This window comes from Syngnathus scovelli, chromosome 16 (genome assembly GCF_024217435.2).
Source record: "Syngnathus scovelli strain Florida chromosome 16, RoL_Ssco_1.2, whole genome shotgun sequence".
NCBI classification, from domain to species: domain Eukaryota; kingdom Metazoa; phylum Chordata; class Actinopteri; order Syngnathiformes; family Syngnathidae; genus Syngnathus; species Syngnathus scovelli.
Genome location: NC_090862.1, coordinates 10,144,409 through 10,163,859, shown reverse-complemented (window position 1 = coordinate 10,163,859; position 19,451 = coordinate 10,144,409). Strand labels below are relative to the sequence as shown.

Here is a 19,451-nt window from a genome sequence, read left to right as displayed (position 1 = left end):
GTATGAAGGTCCTTACAGGCTCGAATTAAAGAGTAAAAAGAGAAAAGAAACGCTCAACAGCGTGTGGCTGTCACTGCATGCCCCTCCCTCCCTCTTCTCTTCTCCTCTCCAGAGACCTGAAGCTTGACAACGTGATGCTGGATTCGGAGGGCCACATCAAGATCGCCGACTTTGGCATGTGCAAGGAGAACATGTACGATGGCATGTCCACGCGCACCTTCTGTGGCACGCCCGACTATATCGCACCAGAGGTGAGGCGCGCATGGTGAGGAAGCGCTCACCACGCCATCAACTCTCTGCGCACGCGGGCGCGTGCGTGGGACTGACATGCTCGTTGGTAAATTGGGGCGCAGGGGAAAATGTCTTTGTTGGCGCCTCTGTGAATAGCTGGCTGTAGTTAATTTGCTGGGCTTGGATGGCATGATTATCCCCCACCCACCCTCGACTCTGCCTGTTGTTATTTTTAAGCCTCGCTCTCCTTTTCTTCATCAGATCATTGCCTACCAGCCGTACAGCAAGTCAGTGGACTGGTGGGCATATGGAGTTCTGCTCTACGAGATGCTGGCAGGACAGGTAAAGAACCGCACTTCAATGAACGACATGAGATGCAGTCCCTTTATGACTACTTGCCTCTGTGGTCCAAAATTCCCAACAATTAGAATCACCCCCTTTCCCCCGGGTGCATCACTTTACAAATCACCAATATTTCCTCTCAACTACATCACGAAGCTATTAATGCTCTGGTCCTCGGGCCCACGGCTAGCCCTGAACAGGAACGCTAGCATAAATGCTAGTGCTAACACAATTTGAGGAGTTGTCCTAGCCCGAAGTGGGTTGCCAGAAACACCAACAAAGGGGACTGATTGTTCTTTTGCGATTCAAATCTAGTTGTGAAAGATGCGCGGCTCTCACCTCTTCACCTTAAAATGACTTGACATTGAGCGTTTGTCCGCCGCAGCCGCCGTTCGACGGCGAGGATGAGGACGAGCTCTTCCAGTCCATCATGGAGCACAACGTGTCCTACCCCAAGTCCATGTCCAAAGAAGCCGTGTCCATCTGCAAAGGGGTACGTGCGATGATGATGATGATGCAATATAGGTTGCAAGAATGAAAAGTGAAGGTCAAGTGGCATTTTGTCGCCCTTGCTGGGTGTTTGCCAGCTGATGACCAAACACCCGTCCAAGCGGCTGGGCTGCGGGCCCGAGAGCGAGCGGGACATTCGGGAGCAGGCCTTCTTCCGCCGCATCGACTGGGTGCGACTGGCCAACAAGGAGATTCAGCCACCCTTCAAGCCCAAAGTGGTATTGTGCAATTAATTCCCAGCGCCACATCGCAAAAAAGGCTGCAGTCGCTCAGCGTGTTCCCTTTTGAATGTGCTCGTAGGGAGGCAAGGGAGCAGAGAACTTTGACAAGTTCTTCACGCGCACGCAGCCCATGCTGACGCCGCCTGACCAGATGATGATTGCCAACATCGACCAGAGCGAGTTTGCCGGCTTCTCCTACATCAACCCACAGTTTGTCCACCCGTCACTGCACAGCATGGTATGAGCCGGCGCCGCTCTGGATTGCCTTGGACCGGCCGGCCGGCCCCTTCCACCCCTGTCTTGTCCTCTAAAGTTCCGACAGCTAGCTGTCACTTTTGCATGATGTGACTGAGGAGCAAGCTCCCGGTGAACCCCCCCCCACCCCCCAGACTCGCTCCTTGTGCTTTCGCCACTGGCCCGCCTCCCTCCTGCCTGCAATGCACGACAAGTACGACCTTTGTTGACTTTGGAGATTTCAAAAGAAGAACACTGGCGCCAAAGTACAAGTGGCCAAACATTATGAGGGGTCGCACTTTGAATGGAATGAGTACGGGCTGCCCGGCAGGTTTTGGGACCATTACGCAGCGCTGTCGATCAATCCAGCTCCGAGAGGCTCTTTCCTTAAGCTGCTGCATGCCGACCTGGCAACTGTGCGCCAGCTTTCCCGTTGTCAAACTCGTACGTGTAAAGTTCAGCACCACAAAACGTACGGCGTATGTTTGAAGCCGCCTGTGTTTGTTGTACGTGCGCCATGCCCATTCAACACTTTTACCTACAAAAAGCTTTTATACCACCAACTGAATGTGCTTGGACACCCCCGACCGCCCCCTCGCCTTTCCCCTTGCCATCATTGAGGTGAGATTTGGCTTTGCGGTCACGTTTCCTCTCCATCGTGGAGCTCCTCAAACGTTTTACAAGTCCCAAAACATTCGGCAGTCCAAGTAGCAGCAGTCAAGCATTGTGATAATACGCTCGTGTCGTGGGCCAACATGTGGACTGGAGAGCGGGTTGGGGCCGTGTGCTTGTGTGTGAGGCGAGGTGTGTTCCAAGCATGAACAAGAACCTCTGCATGACGCAGTGCACACTTGTTTGTTTGTCCATCACTCCACATTTAGATCGAATTGCTTCTGTTGCCAAAAGTGCATGGCCTTGCTTGCGCTCAATTCTGTCGGCTGGAGTTCTTGGATTCCACCCGACTTGAACGGCTGCCAAATTTCACCCCAATTCACTCGCATTCAGTATTGGAGAACGTTGACGTGTCTCACATTGAGAATCCGGATGAGAGGAGCTCGTCAAATGGGCAGAGAATATTCTTTTTTAGGCCTACGTGTCAAAATGGAACAACTCGAAGCTTCCGTGTGTATTTTAAACAATGACATTCCCGAGCTACAGACGAAGTTTTGCCGGAGTTGGAAGCACGGCCATGATTGTTTGTTTGTTTCTTGCCGACTCGTCTTGGTGTTCCTCTCGTCTTTGCTCTATGGCAGGGGTGTCAAACTCATTTTTTTCACAGGCCGCATTGTAGTCATAGCTTCTTTCGGAGAGCCATTATGACTGTCAACCCAAATAAATGTATGAGCACCTCATATTATATACAGTAAAAGCTACAAAACAAATTGACAAATAACTCGTTTTCAAATCAGACGAGTAAAAACTGGTCAAATATTTAAAAAAAAATTTTTATCAAAAGTTTAGATAATTTGCAATTCTAGTAATGACACGAATTTGATGCACAATTTATCTTCGCGGGCCACATAAAATGATGTGGCAGGCCGTATCTGGCCCCCGGGCCTTGAGTTTGACACCTGTGCTCTATGGCGACTGCTGTGTTCGAATAAAGTATAACAAATATGCAGCGGTGGCTGTCGGTGTGGGCCTGACTTCTTTCAAGGTGGGTTTGTACAAAACCTGAATGGCTTGAGGGTGTTAGTGTTATTTTCATAAAAACTCAACGTTAAAATGTGATCAAATACAACAAAATTTGAAGTTCATTTTGCGAGACTGTGTTTAGACAACACAGGCCCTAGAGGGCGCCCTCTCCCTACTTACGTCAGCGAGGGTTGTTCTTGTAGTTCAGTGCTTGTCAAATAGTGGGGCGCGCCGGGGGCGCGTGTGACACCAGGGAATATGCTTTTCTTTTGGCTGTACTAGATTAAAGGGTAATTAGACATCCACTGCAGTAGGTGGCGGTATCACTGGAAGAGTGTGCGCAAGGAGTATTCGCTCTATAGTGTAGAGCGCACGGAACATACGCACACAACACAGAGCAGGCGCTAAAAAGTGCAGTGGGACACATGGAAAAATATTTAACAGGGTTGAAAAGAACGGCGGAGAGAGACGGAGATATGAGAATTGAGAGTCACACGAAAGCTAAGACAAGGAAATATGACGAAGCGTACATAGCGCTCACATCAGTGTGACTACGATGGGAGACTGTACCTTACAATGTTGGCAGCGGACAGTATGAAGCAAAATAAATTAAGGCGGCACTTATGAAGTCATTGCACCCCAATCACGCTGATAAGATGCTTGAGGTTTTTTAGCGAAAACGGGCTGAATATTGCCAACAATCATCCCACTTTGTGAATGATACTTCAGTCAATCAGCAAGCAAAGTAAGCATCATATAAAGCAGCGTAACATATTGCTCAGTTAAAAAAAAACACACACACACACACACACACACACCATTGCAGAAGAGCTGACACTACCTGCAGCCGTGGAATTTGACATGTGTGGACTTCGATATTTTATTAGAGCGTCTTTAAAGTTGTGTTGGTATTTCAGGGTCAGCACTAGGCTGGTTCTATTCCTATCTATCAGACAGGATGCACCGAGTGGTCCATGGCAATACGTCCTCTGAGCTCTATAATGTTACGTGTGGTGTCCCACAGGGATCGGTACGGAAGAGGATTAGGGCCAGTGAAGAAAAAAAAAACGAGGGGTGACTGGATTCTGACTTTTTTTCTCAGAATTCTGACTTTCCTCTTCCGTAGATCGGTACTCAGACGAAATGTTTTCTTCTCCCCGGGTCGGGGTCTCATAGAAAATAATTGAGAAGCACTGTTGTAGTTGAAGGAAGGGGCACAAGTTTCTTGGGGAACCAATAAAACGAACAAAACATGTGGCACACCAGCACGTCGCTGCCGCAAGTGCACATTCGGGACCACATGCAAATCCAGCAATTCACTCCAAAAAGAAGAATCAACAACATCCGCTGCAAGCTTACTCTCATTCTTCATGTGAGATGCATAAACGTGACCGATATATTTGACATAGAAAAGTAAAAGCGAGCGACGAGAAGCTCGTGCCGGGCAGTCAAAAATACTTGACCAAAATAAGAATAATGTGCCCTGAATCAGAAGGCTTCTAAAGAGAAGAATAATAATTTACAATCGCATAGAAAACTAACCGTCCCATCTGACATCTTCATCCAGAATATTGCTATAATCGTCATCATCACATTACAATTTTCAGAAATGTCACATTTAGCATCATTTTCAGGAATATCACACACACGATGTTTTTCAAAAAAGTCACGACATTGTCACAATTCTCTCTCTCTCTCTCGCTCTCTCTCTCTCTCTCGCTCGCTCGCTCTCTTTCGCTCTAAAAAATACTCCCAAATTGAAGCAAACACATTTTATTTACATACATAAACACATTTACAGGCAGCATCAAATCCTTCACAGATTAAAAATAAATAAGATTAACAAGTGACATTATAGTCGGAAAGCACAAACAGCAAGCAAAGATTACAGAAACAAAACATGTTACCACGATGACAACAAACAAACAAACAAAACAAACAAACAAACACAAATAAACCCAAAAGCTTCATTAGATTGCTGGCCAACATCTTAAAAACGAGGCATATTAAGGCCACACTGAAAAGAATTGGAAGTTAACATTTCAGAACCAGGGAATCATTAAAAAAAAAAAAAAAAGTCAGCTATAAGTGTACCTCAATGTATTTTTTTGAATGTGGGTGAAAATGTATTTTTCCAAGTACACACATTACAGGACAGTATGACAATAGCTTTTTTTATAATAACGTTGACAAAAGTGTAACTTGACAAGACCACCAGGCAGGTATTTCAAAAAAATCATCTTCTGTAAAAAAGTATAATTTTATTGTTGAAAATCGACATAATTTTTGTACAATTACAACTTTGATTGGAAAACTACAACTTTATTCTTTTGAAATAACTATTTTTGTTTCTTTTTTTAAATCTCATATTACAATTTTTTATTTGTGTAAAATTACTTTATTCTTTTAAAATATTTTTAAAGTACTTTCTTCTATTCTTATAAAATTACTTTTTTGTTCTCATAAAATGATAACTTCGGATTTTAGGACTTCAGAGTCAAGATGAATTCAATGTTACAAAAACTTTTGATCACAGCAGCACGACACGTTTTTTTTTCTTTTTTGAAACTCAGGAATGACTTTTTTCCTCTTCCTATTGCAACTGTTTTTCTTGGCATGTGAGGCCTTTTTGGTAGATGACTGCTTTTTTTCTCATAAAATATCATTATAAACATGTAATTTTCCTTGAAGAACAACATTTTTTTTCTCAGTTCACTTGTAAAAAATCATCATTTTTCTCACAGTAAAACGTTATTACTGTAAAAGAATAACCTTATTCTAAAAAAAATATTTGCTTAAATTTCTTGAGAAAAAAACTCAACTTTTTCATAATATGACAACTTTATAAGAAAAATAATTTAATCTTTAAAATTGTTCTCATAATAGGACTTTATTTGTGTGAAATACAATTTATATATATTATAACTGAATTTCCCCGCGACCCCCGTGGGGACAAAGCGGTACAGAAAATGGATGGATGGATAACAGGTTTTTAGTGTCAGTGATCTTGAACAATAAAGACTTTTTCCTCTAGAATTTTTTTTTCTACATTAAAACTCACATTTGTCTCCTTATGTTAGTTTTTTGGGTGAAAATTATGGCTTTGCTCTCCAAGTATTGTATTTTTTTTCTTTTCAGTGTAGCCCTAAAAAAAACGACTGACTTTACATCACAAACACAAATGCAAGTTAATAATTGTCTGCTCTTCACTAGTGGAGGAAATCAGTCCAGCTGACTCATAGCGTTTTTTGGATGTCTCTGTCACGCAGCACAGTGGCGATGATCTCTCTCACGCACGCACGCATGCATGCGCAGGCACATGGGTCTCAGATGCCCCACATGCATGTGCATCTGAAGGATGTTTTAGTAAAATGAGGCGAGGGAGGAGGCCGATGCAAAAAGTCTGCGCAAGTGTGTGTGTACAGCTGGTCGCTCTTCCACCAGGTACAACTCACTTCAACCCCCCCCCCAAAAAAAAGAAACACATCACCATTTTGGCGGCTTTTGCAGCCATACGCTTCACTTCTTGCTGGCGACGCGTCTTTTCCTGGTGGCCAGCATGTCGTAGAAGGGGTCCCTGCTGATACTGGCCCTAGACGCAAACACAAGTGGATGAGCGGGATCTGCTATGGAGGAGACGTCTCCAGCATCTTTGATATGGAAATGATGGAAGCCCTTGCTTTGATTACATGGGGGTGAGTTTGTGTGGTGACCTAGTTTGGTTTCCATGGTTTCTTCCCGGTTTGTGGGTGGAAGTGACGCTCTCCTCCGACTGACACGCCATCGCAGGTGCTGTTTTGGCGCCCTTTTGTAAGCCCCAGTTGACACAGAGAAGCAGGCTTTCACAACTTTTCGCCTCTTGATGATAACAAGCCAAATGCCAAAGAGGGGCTAACAGATTGCACTCTGTTCTAATAGTACGTGTGTCTTTTGTCTCGAGGGCCCTTCCAAGTATCGCGCCATGCGTACTTTTGCTCTTACTTGATGGATTTGATCCACTCCTCCTTCTCCTCGGGCGTGGGCGCCGATATTCGGTAGACCACGTGGTTGCCTTCCACCACGCGGCCGTCCGCCTCCGTCTTGCAGGCTTTGATCACCTGACCCTTGTGGCTCGGGTTGTACAGCTCGAAGCAGTTCTGCACCAGCGCAAACGGCAACTTGATCATTTTGCCGCATCTGTACTTGGTGTGACTCGTCCGGTTTTGGCCAGCAGGGGGCGACACTCACCGGCTTCCTGGGCTCCTCCACTTCCCTGATACTGAGGTTCTCCAGGGGAATAATCCCTCGGGGCTCCTTGTCCTGGAACACAAAGCAACCGGTTGAGCCGCTCCCTCCGTTTGCTGTTGGACGAGGCGTGCAATGACTTTTGACGACGGCAGGCTGGACAACGCGCCGTGCCGATGGAGTGGCTCAGGATGAGGGCACGCCATCGGTTGGCCGGCCGGGCAAAACAAGGACGCACATTCACCAACACAAAAGCAGGCAGGAATGACCAGCCACAGAAGGGTGACGTTAACAGAAGAGCACAGACAACAAGCGAGAGTTTTCAACAACTTGAAACTCACAGTTGTGTATTCAAAGTAGTAGAGGCAGTTGTCCGTCAGGATGAACCACCTCCTCTTCCAGGTTTTCACTCGGCCTCCTGAGGGCAAGACCAACAACGTTTTCCTCTTCAGTCTTGTAAAATGTTATTTCTTGAATTGGACACTGTCATGACTTTATTCCTACTCTTTCTTTTTTTCGTGTAAAATGGCAACTCCTTTTGCACCCAAATCAAAATCACGTGGCCCAAAAACAAAGCGATTGGTAAGACTTCAACACATCAAGAGGGATGTGGAAACCGTTGCTTGCGCTCCAAATCCTGTCAAAGCGCGTTTGTGTGTGCGCGAGTGCGCGTGCGTGCCCATGTGTGTGTATGTGTGTTTTGAGCCAGCTTTCTACTTCCATTTCTTTCCTGTTTTCTTGGCGCCTGACACCAGCCCGCGCAAAATAGGCCACAAGTGACTCTGCTTTGCTTCCATTTCAATAGACGTCAGAGCCAGGCCAAATTTCCGCTTTACGTCCACGAGCTTGTAAGCCCCCTGCTTCACATCCTCTAGGGCAGTGTTTCCCAACCTTTTTTCATTCACGGCACACCTTTTCATTGGAAAAAATCTCGCGGCACACCGCCAACAAAAAAGCTCCTACATTAAAATCAGTTATATTACAACGAAAGACGTGAAGTCCTATTCCTATATATGTATGGAGAGTCGAATAACTTAATAGAAATAAATACTAAGTATTCTTTAAATTGTATTCCTTTTTTAAAATAAAAGTGACAGTTTTTTTTAAAAAGGTTTTATACCGTGTAAGAAATAAACTATTTAAAGTGATCGTGATTAAAATAAAAGAATCAACGTGATTTTGTTTACCGTTTTATACTAGGTCTATAAATATTGCAACAATAAGAAAAAAGTCACTTGCTGTTCTGACAGCAGCTCAGTGGCTATCACAGTCGAGGTGTCTCAACTTGACTGTTTATTTTATGTATGTGAAAAATAACCAATCCAGGTTCTCCGGATGAACTGTGTGCTCTGATTTCCATTAGACCACAAACGCACCACAACCGTCATAGTTGTCTGTCACTGTCAGCAAAAGCACACGGCATAAACTGAATATGTGCCGATGCAATACAATCAGACCGAGACAATATGAAATCTCAAGATTCTCCGATTCTCGATTAGCAAGTGGCTGACCAGGCCTTGCGCGAACTGACGAGTGGTTTGGCGATCCTGTTTACAATGCGCTCCGTAATTAATATTGGACAATCCCACGGCACAGTTGAACGTCTCTCACGGCACACCAGTGTGCCGCGGCACAGTGGTTGGGAAACACTGCTCTAGGGGTTATTTTTAGAGAGTCCAATTAGGGACGTTACGGCAGAAACCGGTGCGAGAAATGGCTGCGGGCGTGGGGGCTACCCGAATGGAGCCATTGGCGATCCTGCTGGCTCGTTTATACATCAAGAAACGGCATTAAAGCGACGTACGTGCGAAGGAAGCTCGGCAGGCGGGTATGAAACGCTGCCACCGACCTAATTTGAGCAGCCAGCCCTCCCTGTCTGGGTTGAAGAACGTGTGCGTCAGGTCGTTGCCGTCATCCTCTGGGATCTTGAACGGTTCACTCTTGATGCTCTCGTACAAATTCTGGACAGCGACAGGAGAAAAAAACAAACAAAGAAAACAAAATAGAGGCCGGACAAGAGCAACCATCCGAGCACCTGTTTTTGAACTCCGACCAAGACGAGCGTACACACAAAGGGTTGTCTCGTACGGACCTTGCATTGCGCAAAGGTCAGGAGCGGAAGGTCTCACCCTGAGCAGCTCCTCTGGCAGGTCCCCGCCCTCGTTGATGCCCCGGTTCATGGAGATGAAGCGCTCGGCGGGCGGCTTGTCTCGGACGTTAGGGTTGTGCAAGCTGGTGTTCAGCATGATGATGGCGAACGAAAGCACATAGCAGGTGTCTGAGCGGGTCAAAAGCAGACATCCACTCAGGACTCAGGCTACAGCTTGCGCATGCGTGTGGCTTTGCGCTACCTGTGGACTGGAAGACGCCAGGATTACACTGACAGTAGCGAGAGGCAAAGGCCTCCATCATTCGATCAATCTTCTGCGCTTCGCCAGGAAGTCTGAAGCTCCACAGGAACTGCCTGTAACACGACGACGTTTGAACGAGAGCTCGGCGGCAGATGGGCCCACAAAGCCATTTCCTAAACCGGCGCTGTGGCGGGAAAGACTCCGACTCACCTTAAGGCTTGAACGAGGTTGAGGTCCGCAAACTCATGAAGCTCCACAAAAACCTGGAGCACCTTGATGTTGAAGTCATCGCTGAGAAAGACAAGCACTCCGATTGGCTGGAGGCAAGATGGGATGTCTGAGAATGCCGGAGCGGGACTTACCGTTCCCCTAAGTAGTCCCCAATCACCGTCTTGTTAAGCCCCTCCCCTTTGTAGAGAAATTGCGCGATGTCCCCAGGCGTGTTGTGGAGGAGGTCATTTTCCAGAAGGAAGCGGATGCCCTTCAAATCCAACACAGACTCAAGCTCAAGGCGGCGTTACAAGTACGAGCCCACTCAAAGAATCCTTTGCTGACCTTTTTGGGGTCCATGTTGAACTTCTTCCGCCCCATGGCCATCTGTTTGTTTCGTTGTGTGCTTTTGCTGCGTAGAAGGACACACGGACACAGCCATGAGGCGAGCATCAAATTGCACAAAGTGCTCGCCGCTTGCCGAAGACGTTTGTTTACGATCCGTTTTCATAGTAAAAGCTGTAAAAGCGGCAGTTGAGACCACATTTTTGCAGGAGCCCTGTGCGGAGCCTCCTGGCCTGGTGTGGGTAGCCCCCCCGTCCATGTTTGCTATGGCTGCCGCACCTGGGACGCGCCACCTCACTCCACCTCATCCACCAATCACATGAAAGCTTCTTACGCCAGGCGCCGAGCTAATGTTTAGTCTGGGGGATGACAAGACACGCACGAGCGTCCCACACAAATACGAGCCGTTCCTGTTCCAGACACACACGAGAGGCAAAGTAACCACAGTCAAGCGTGTCGCTTTTAACGATTTGCTTGACTGCTCCTGCATATTTTGTTTGTTTTGTTTCTTTATAACAACAGCATTTAGCAGCCGACCAGTAAAACCGATTAAATCATTCATTCATTCATTCATTCATTCTCATATTCATAGAATAAAATAATCACCTTTCCCCCACGCAGGTTAATTGCTCGATTTCCGTCATGACTTCTGCTATCTCAAACTTCAGCCGCTGCAGGGAAAAAAAAGCACAAGCGTCTAATAAGGGTCACAATATGTTTAATGATGGCGTCACTTGTCTAAAAAGCATACAATGCGCCACTGCAACAGGAGGAGCCGCCCGCCACTCACTTCAATATCATCCAGCAGCTCCTTCTTCCTGCGATGGATGTTACACAGCTCATCACGCTCCTCCGACGACAGGTCTTCGGGTACTGCGTATAGCGGGCAAAGTGAGCACAAGAAGGAACCGGCAGCCGCAGTTCACACTCAGCCAAAGCCCCCAGAATTGTCCGAATGACAGCGTGCATTTTTATAAACGTCCGTCAGGTGACTCGTATCTCGAGGCACCACCGTCTTCCATCTTGACAAGACGGCCACACGCTTGCAAGAGTGCCAGTGTCACATAAGAGCAAGTGGTCACACCTAAGCATCTGGCACACTGGCCTGGCTGCTTCAACATTTTATTTGATCCACTTGTTGTTGGCTAATTGACACTGCAGGGAGTTGCAAGGACCTCAAACACGCACACACACACACACACACACACACACACACACACACACACACACACACACACACACACACACACACACACACACACACACACACACACACACACACACACACACACACACACACACACACACACGCACACGCACACGCACACGCACACGCACACACACACACACACACACACACACACACACACACACACACACACACACATGCACACACACACACACAATCTGGCTCTGCAGGTCCCCAGGGACACCTACTAATCCGCCATTTAACCGTGCCACAGCAACCTCCGCTGCAGGACACACACCGGCGTCCCGCCCCCACGCACACACGCACGCACACACACACACAGGCTCATCATAAAACAACAATCCAGTTGAAAGTAAGCTGACAGGAAGTAGGTCATTTTCACATAGTCTAGCAGATTGTGCCTCTTGTGTGCTTTCTCTCTCTCTCTCGCGCGCGCACGCACGCACGCACGCACGCACACACACACACACAAACACACACACACAAACACAAACACACACACACACGAGCTCAGTGCATGGTGCATTGCTCCAACAACAACCAGACAGTCTGAACAAACCCATCCGCCTTGCCACTACTCATCTCTCTTTGTCAATTGCCGCTTTTCCGTGTCCGTCGTGGGCAGCTTTGCAATGCTTCTCTTCCTTTGAATCGGATGTGCCCTTGTGGTCAAGTGGAGGCCACTCATTTGACAGCCACCACGAGTCGTGGCTCCTCCTCTCGCCGCATGAATTTTGCAAGATGCAGCGGCAGCAGAAGAGCAAAAAGCAAAAATGATTTAAACAATGTGCTGAGCCATGTCAATGAACTCAATGAGTCACTGAGCGCAATGAACCAGTCGTTGAGTGCCACAAATCTTTTCTGTGCCAGTAAAGTGGCCAGAGGAGGCTGCAAGATGCTGGAGTCCGGCGAGGGTGCCAGCCTACACACAAATTCACACGCACGCAAGCAAACTTGGTTTTGCTTTCCAGACACGGGGCCATGCTGGGAGCGGTTCAACATTTGCAAAAATGCCATCGGAAGAAATTAGTGTTAAGGTTCTGCTTCGGGAAAACACTTTTTGCACATCACCTTGTGATGGTTTGTTCATCCTGAGCCAAAAACGAAACAACAATGTGTGACATGCAATGTTGTGATCATAAATTCTGTTGGAAGTAGTCCAGATTTGGACAAAACCCCAAGCAGGCAAACCAATTTCCATAACGGGTATCAATAGTTGATAAGCGGGCAGTCGGGTGTGGCCCGAGCACTGCGGGCCACGGGATGCACCTTTTTCCTGCGTGTGTCACGCAATCTTCCATCAGTGGAGCTTTTCCCATCCGTCGCATCTTCTCTTCCTCTCAGTGAACCTGAACACAGCGTCACGACCCACAAGCACAAGCTTGCTGAAACCCAGTTTCAAGACCTCCACATGACTTCAGGGGCACCAGACATGAAGCAGACTCTGAAAAGGGCCAATTTGTCTACGATCCTTTCCACTCAACCTTGTCTTGCTTCATCTTGAATGCGTGTCATTGTTTGTTCCACCAAAAGGAAATTGAATCCGTGCTCAAAAAGAGCACGTGTGCTTTCTCTGTGCTGGCTGCAAATGCCCGTTCACCGTCCACACACTTTCAGCTCAGTTCAACATCTTCACGTTCAAGTCAACAACATTTACTTTTGCTTTGTGTCAGTAAATTCCAACTGGGAGCAACCAAAACACTTAAAGCAAGTACACATGGCCTCATTTTGAAAGAAGGTTTTCATTATTGCAGATTTGCACCTATGGCTGCCGGCTTGAGAACGACAGGCGTACAGTTTCTTGTGCTTACCAGCTTTTGCCACCGGTCACTTTGTGCTTATGCAAAGGAGTAATTGACTTGGAATATTCTGAGGAAAAAAAATTGTGAGAAAAAGGAACAATTTCACTTCTTGCTACCAATAAAAGTAACCCTAACCCTAATTATATGTATGTATTGTGTAAAATTAAAACGTTTCAATTTGAGAAAAAAAGAGATACTTTTACTAAACTTTTACTGACTTTAGAATTAGGTGGACAAAACAATTTTACCAAAAAAAAGGCAATAAATCTTTAAAAAAAAAAGTAAAGTATTTGATAAAACACACCGTCCCAAAGCTGACATGCAATGTAGCTCAAAGCTGAGCTGTAACTACAACTTGTTTCTCCCCCCATATCCTTGGCTTTCAAGTATTTTTATTCATCATATTTTATCCTAATTGGTGTTTCAATTATCACTCACGGGTCCAAATAAAATGACACTTGCATCATGATGATGATGATGACAACAACGATGCAGTGAGGGGTGATGTGATGTGCACAATGCAGATTTAACAATCATTGTTATCACATGTGGCGCAACCCCCGAGATGCTTTCAGGACACTTACTCCAGGTGGGAAAACCAACTTCTAGTCCAAATCATGACCGTCATGAGCCTATTTTCGCACGTAACATGTCATACCTTGATTGTCCTCGTCCATGCTAGCAGCATGCGATTCAGGATCCCCGCTGACAGAAACTTCCGGCCCACGAATGAGCTTCCAATATACGGCTCAAACGCTCGTCCTAAATCCTCAAGGGCCGGCCGGCGCAGCGTCAGACGACACACGGCTCGTTTCGCGGACAGCTTCTCGTTAGGGGGGATATGCTCTCCATTTGCGCTGCTACCACCTTTCCGGTCCACTCCCTGTCAATCGAAAACGATGCGTTTTAGGAGGCGGCGGCAGCGCCGAGTCAGTGACTGTCCCTCTTCGGTCAATTGCGGAGTGCGTTGGCTATACCAAGTGCGCCTCCTTCTTTCCTATGGTAACGGGCAGCTAAACGCTGTGCAGCGTCCTCTCGGCACCCAACACTAACCTGGAAAAGTAATTTCAAAATAAAAACACAATCTTGTGAGTGCCACTGCACTGGGGAGTCTCAGTCAAATTTCTTTTGAAAGGTTAAAACGGAACGTGTTGTGTTTTGACATTTAAACCCAGTGGAAAGCTGCCTCTCACGCAAACCGTGAGCGGTAATCGTTAACGAACCTCACGAGACACACAAACGTACTCAAGAAATGCTGACATTTTCAAGATTTTTTTTTAAATTAGTCAACTGAAACAAAAACAAAAAATATTTGATGCCTTATATTTCACTGCGCTCCTGATGCGTTCAATGGCTGTCAGTCTTTTATATACGTCCACATCTATCAATTTTCAAATGATTATTATCCTCGTTTCGGTCAAGGGAGAGCTGAGAAATGTTGAAATCAAAGTTATAAATTAATCACTCAATGGGTTTTTATTTTGTGCAAAAAGATAAATGTGCAGGGCGGCTCGGTGGCGCACTGGGTAGCACGTCCGCCTCACAGTTAGGAGGGTGCGGGTTCGATTCCACCTCCGGCCCTCCCTGTGTGGAGTTTGCATGTTCTCCCCGGGCCCGCGTGGGTTTTCTCCGGGCACTCCGGTTTCCTCCCACATTCCAAAAACATGCTTGGTAGGCTGATTGAAGACTCAGCCTGTCCCTCAAGACTCAAATTGTCCCTAGGTGTGAGTGTGAGTGCGATTGGTTGTCTGTCTCTGTGTGCCCTGCGATTGGCTGGCAACCAGTTCAGGGTGTCCCCCGCCGACTGCCCGATGACGGCTGGGATAGGCTCCAGCACGCCCGCGACCCCCGTGGGGACTAAGCGGTTCAGAAAATGGATGGATGGATAAATGTGCAGAATGTGACAAATATGAACCAATCATGTCAATTGTCTGAATCGTGGAGAAGTTTTGCAAAAGATCACCTGCCTGTTTTGGAGTTCCAGAGGAAGCCAGTGTAGCCGAAACGATGGCAACAAGTCTTACGTAATTATCAGGTGAGGAAATCAGGAATGGAAAACACACGTTCACACAAATGGAGCCTGTGTGTGGTTTTACAACACACATGGTTTGGATTATTGCATTCCTGCATCCCCCCCCCCCCCCCCCACACACACACACACACACAAGGGAAGGGGGCTGGCTGCTGCCACTTCCCGTTTTTATTAATATTCCAATGGTTAGGCTTCTACAGTATTAGCCACGTTCACGTACGCATCCCAATGAGTCTGCTGCAATCTTTGAAAGAAAGAAACAACCGGACGAGGTATCAGGTGTTGCACTGCAGTTTCCCTTTCGCAAATGAGGCTTAGTTCTTGCTTCTTCATTTGTTTCAGGCCAGGAAGTTGTCCACACGGGAAGGCCAGATTCTAACCCTGAACCGAGCTAACCACCAGTCTCCCTCCCTCCCTCCCTCCCTCCCTCCCTCCCTCCCTCCATCCATCCATCCATGCATCCCCTATTCTCCTCACGAGGCTCGCCATTAACAAAATATTCAGTGTTTATGGTTTGTTGTGAGGATTTAGGGGGGAGGGAGGGGTTCGTCCTACCCTGCAGCCCTTCCTCCCCCCTGAGGAGGCACACGTCTGGCAGATAAGGCCGAGCGTCGCGGTGGGATATGTCTGCACGTTTCCTGACCCACTTCACGTGATTGAGCCACTTCATATGCTCCATTCGTTACGGCGATGCCGAAAGGGGCATTCCGGCACGCCCCACTGCAGACCAGGAGAAATCCCGGCATCCTTTAATCTGTTTAAAATTACTTTCCAACGTCGGGGTGTCTAAACATGGTGTGTTGATACTTTATTTCACTCTGTCTCGCGTGCCTCTAAAATATGGAGCACCCGCTCTGTGCGGGTTCCTCCCTCAAGCACTGAGGTTCCCCAGCGAGAGGATGTGAGCGTCTTTCGCACATCCTTGGCAGGGCGACCTTGGCCGATGGCATGTTTGGAAGGGCTGACGGGAAGCGGGAAGTGGCAGGATTTCCCACTTTGGCTCAACGCTCCGCGGTTGCATTCTTCCAAACATTCGGCATATGACTTGGCGGCCAACGTCAACGTGGTCATTGTGTTGTTCCGCGTGATTGAGATCGGCACGACATTAACAGCAAAGGGTTTTTTCCCCCTTCAGGAAAGAATAGAACGTGAAATGGTCTTGATCTCAAACTTTTAACAGCCAAACTTCAAAGGTGTAAATACAACTCAAAAGAATTTGACACCTTTGCCACTTGCCGTCAACAAAGCTATGATTTCCCAGACACACGGGGCTCTGTTTGGGTGAATAAGGGTGGTCTCCACTGTTGTAGGCGTGAACGAGGCCGGCCTCAGTCGCCGCCGATCAAAGAGGCTCCTCTCATCGCATCTCGCATGGAGGCATCTGTGACATCATCACAAAAAACAGTTTTGAAACTCCAACACCTTGGAGCAGACTGTGTGGATTTGTTTTGATTGCACGCAGCACATCTCGTGGCGGTGGCTCTCGTCTCTTATCTGCGAGCTGGCATAGATGCCAACGACAAAACGTGCTTTCATGTTCTTTATTTCACTTGCCCATTTTACATTTTACAAGTGGCAGTTAGCAATACAAGGGGCGGGGCGTAAATATAATCTGAGTTATCGTTCATCTATAGATCTCCACCAGTGTACGTATGCGTGCCAGCCTCCTCTCTATAATGACTATGTTGAAATATTTTCCTCTGGCAAACCCCTGAAAAATAAATCCTCTTTTCTCCAGCGAGTGGGGTGTGGGGGTGGGGGCCTTGTCTGTCACTAAGCGAAATGTGGTTGCCTTGGCAACATGGGATGCTTTTTACACCGCAGCCTGGCATAATGAGCGACTGGATGGGAAGTTTGCTGGGAACATTTTGTGCCAGCTGAGGATGGCGCGTTTGTTTCTTACCCAAACTTACATTTGGGACGACTGTGCTCTCAAACAGGGGTGTGCACAGCTTTGCATTCAAGGGCCACATTGTTTTTTTTTTTTTTTTTTAAAACATTGAGCCACATCATTTCAAGATTCAAGAGTCAGGATTTGTCATGTAATTGTCTCGTGTAACTAAGTTTTCATCAAATAAATAAAATGTATGTTTCCCCAAAAGAAGACCAATTAATTAACAAATGATTGAATAAGATGAATTCACACAATTTTTGCTCGCACATTACAGTTTTGTTTTGGTTCGTTTTAACTTTAAGATTAAATATGAAATCTAAAAAGGCAATTTATGCTTTTGGGTTCAGTAAGGTGAGCAATCCAGTCAAACATAAATTACTACCGCCCCCGTGTGGACAAGATTGTTTTAACAGCAAAGCTGCTCAGACTTCGCCCTCATCCACAGTCGTGAACATCTGGTGCTTTCATTTCGCTGTTTTTTTTTTCCCCTCTAAAAAAGAAAAACTTTTCATCTACTATGCATTTTGCTTTTCTGTTCTTATTTTTGAAAAAGGAGAAATAACAGAAAATAACAGAAGTTTTTTTTATCGTGCTTACAAGCCACGTAACGGATCAAATCTTACCTGACCACGTTTTAGAATTTTCGAGGAAATGTTGAAGAAATTATTTTGTTGATTTAGTGGAAAGAAAGTTATGGTTTATCTCACTTAATTTATTGCTGTTATAAATTCATTCATTTTCATCCTCACACATACTCACAGCAATAGAGACAGAAGAGAAAAGCATTTTCTCTTTTCCTTTGTAAAGGCCACCTTCTTTTTTTCCCCAGAACTAACAAGTGAACATAATGGCTGGATGAGCACATACACATTTGCATTTAAGTCTGCAAATCTTCCACTCGGGGAGCTGAGGTGAGGTAACCAGTGGACTTCAACGCAACCTCAATTCGAGCGTATGCACAAAAAGTCATGCTTGTGCGCTCCGTGTCCACGTACAGGTTCAGAATTTGATTTTTGTGGCCGTCACGGCAGACGGGAAATTGGCAGCCCACTCACACAAGTGGCAGCTTGGTTAACCTTGGCTAACTAACCCCTTTAGTTCCTTTTTTTTCCCAAATTTTACTGATAGTGGATGATCATAGTTTGCCATCCAGAGAGCAAAATGGGGATAAAAAAAATCGGCTCCTGAATCTGATACGGGACCCATCGTCTCCACTCACGAATAGTCTGCGTGCACGCCACTGTGACCGTCCTCCCCAAAAAGGCACTGGACTCGCCGCGGGAGGGCACAAGGAAACGTTGCTAGCTGCCTTCGTCACCGTGGCCGGTGGAGAGCGCGTCATTAGGAGGCTCGGCGTTCGGTCCGACCGTGGTCATGGACGCTGACGTCAGTGGATCTCAATGTGGACCTGACCATTGCAAATTAAACAATCAGGACAGAAACGTAACGATGTCTTCACTTCCACATTTGCAACTTCAACCACGTAGAAAATCATTGTTCTATATAGAAAGGAAATGTCATTATTCCATTCAAACCGGCAATAAAACAACAACATAAAGTGATTTTATATTCAAATATTATAGGCATTTTTAAGCAGAGCTTGATACAAATGGGAAAATACATTTTACTAATTGCAATCAAGGAATATAAATTTGGTTGTATTCAGCCATTTAATTTGTTGGCAGGACACTTATTTGTGCTTTCTGCATCTGCGTTGTTCACTTGACGTACCTGAAGTCTGACATTAAACATCATCGAGGCGACAAGGTAGATGTAAGGGAATCGGATTCGCAGTCGCCAGGCCAGATCGAAGAATATCAATAAAGTCCTGGTCAGGCCTTTGGAAAACACTCCGTAGGTGCGCCCCGCGGTGCCCGAGAAGCGGAGCACCAAGTGAGACAGCCCCGTCATAGAAGCCAACGAGTCAACCCCGGAGGCTCACTCGGCGGTTACAGCGCGGAGAGAGGCGGCGGCTGAGCGGCGACGGTTCATGTCTTATGCCGCCGAATGACACCGACGAGGTTGACACCGGCTCGGTTGTACTTGTGTATGCAGCTGTGCTCCACCCATATGGCTGAGCCTTTCTCCGTATTCCTGCTTATGATGTTGTTGACATTCGGGAGGAATGAAAATGCTGTGACACAGGCGCAAGCCATTCTACCCCGACTTTAGACTGTCAGGCAAACCATAAAAAAATAAACGAACGTAAC

General features: G+C 46.6%; 3 protein-coding genes across 20 annotated transcripts in view; 1 reads left to right on the top strand and 2 right to left on the bottom strand.

The window, feature by feature from the left end:
- The window catches only part of prkcab (protein kinase C, alpha, b), a 50,923-nt gene extending 47,758 nt beyond the window's left edge, over positions 1-3,165 (top strand). Inside the window, exons 12-16 of the mRNA XM_049744224.2 lie at positions 113-251; positions 493-573; positions 959-1,066; positions 1,161-1,301; positions 1,384-3,165. Of these exons, the coding sequence (XP_049600181.1) occupies positions 113-251; positions 493-573; positions 959-1,066; positions 1,161-1,301; positions 1,384-1,548 (634 nt within the window). The 3' untranslated portion in view covers positions 1,549-3,165. The remainder of the gene's footprint in view (positions 1-112; positions 252-492; positions 574-958; positions 1,067-1,160; positions 1,302-1,383) is intronic.
- Positions 3,166-4,930: 1,765 nt separating this feature from the next.
- On the bottom strand, positions 4,931-14,370 carry LOC125983216 (cytohesin-3). 18 transcript variants are annotated; one of them, XM_049744229.2, is made up of 14 exons: positions 14,293-14,370; positions 13,974-14,198; positions 11,094-11,176; positions 10,910-10,974; positions 10,304-10,370; positions 10,111-10,229; positions 9,959-10,039; positions 9,749-9,861; positions 9,202-9,675; positions 7,739-7,815; positions 7,401-7,472; positions 7,155-7,309; positions 6,863-6,978; positions 4,931-6,765 (listed from the first exon to the last, which is right to left on the bottom strand). In XM_049744229.2, exons 2-14 carry the CDS (start codon positions 13,990-13,992, stop codon positions 6,500-6,502), a joined length of 1,707 nt encoding a protein of 568 aa, XP_049600186.1. In that variant the 5' UTR covers positions 13,993-14,198; positions 14,293-14,370; the 3' UTR covers positions 4,931-6,499. The 18 variants fall into 18 exon arrangements, 16 of the variants coding, with proteins under 16 accessions (XP_049600186.1, XP_049600190.1, XP_049600189.1 ...); XM_049744233.1 differs by having other exon boundaries at positions 4,931-4,987; positions 6,664-6,765; positions 13,974-14,307; XM_049744232.1 differs by having other exon boundaries at positions 4,931-6,524; positions 6,664-6,765; positions 13,974-14,306.
- Positions 14,371-16,581: 2,211 nt separating this feature from the next.
- LOC125983226 (salivary gland specific protein SAGSIN1) lies at positions 16,582-19,378 on the bottom strand. Its single transcript, XM_049744263.2, has 3 exons — positions 18,973-19,378; positions 18,461-18,649; positions 16,582-16,728 (listed from the first exon to the last, which is right to left on the bottom strand). The coding sequence occupies exons 1-2, from the start codon at positions 19,150-19,152 to the stop codon at positions 18,629-18,631; spliced, it is 201 nt and encodes a 66-aa protein (XP_049600220.1). The 5' UTR covers positions 19,153-19,378; the 3' UTR covers positions 16,582-16,728; positions 18,461-18,628.
- Positions 19,379-19,451: the final 73 nt, after the last annotated feature.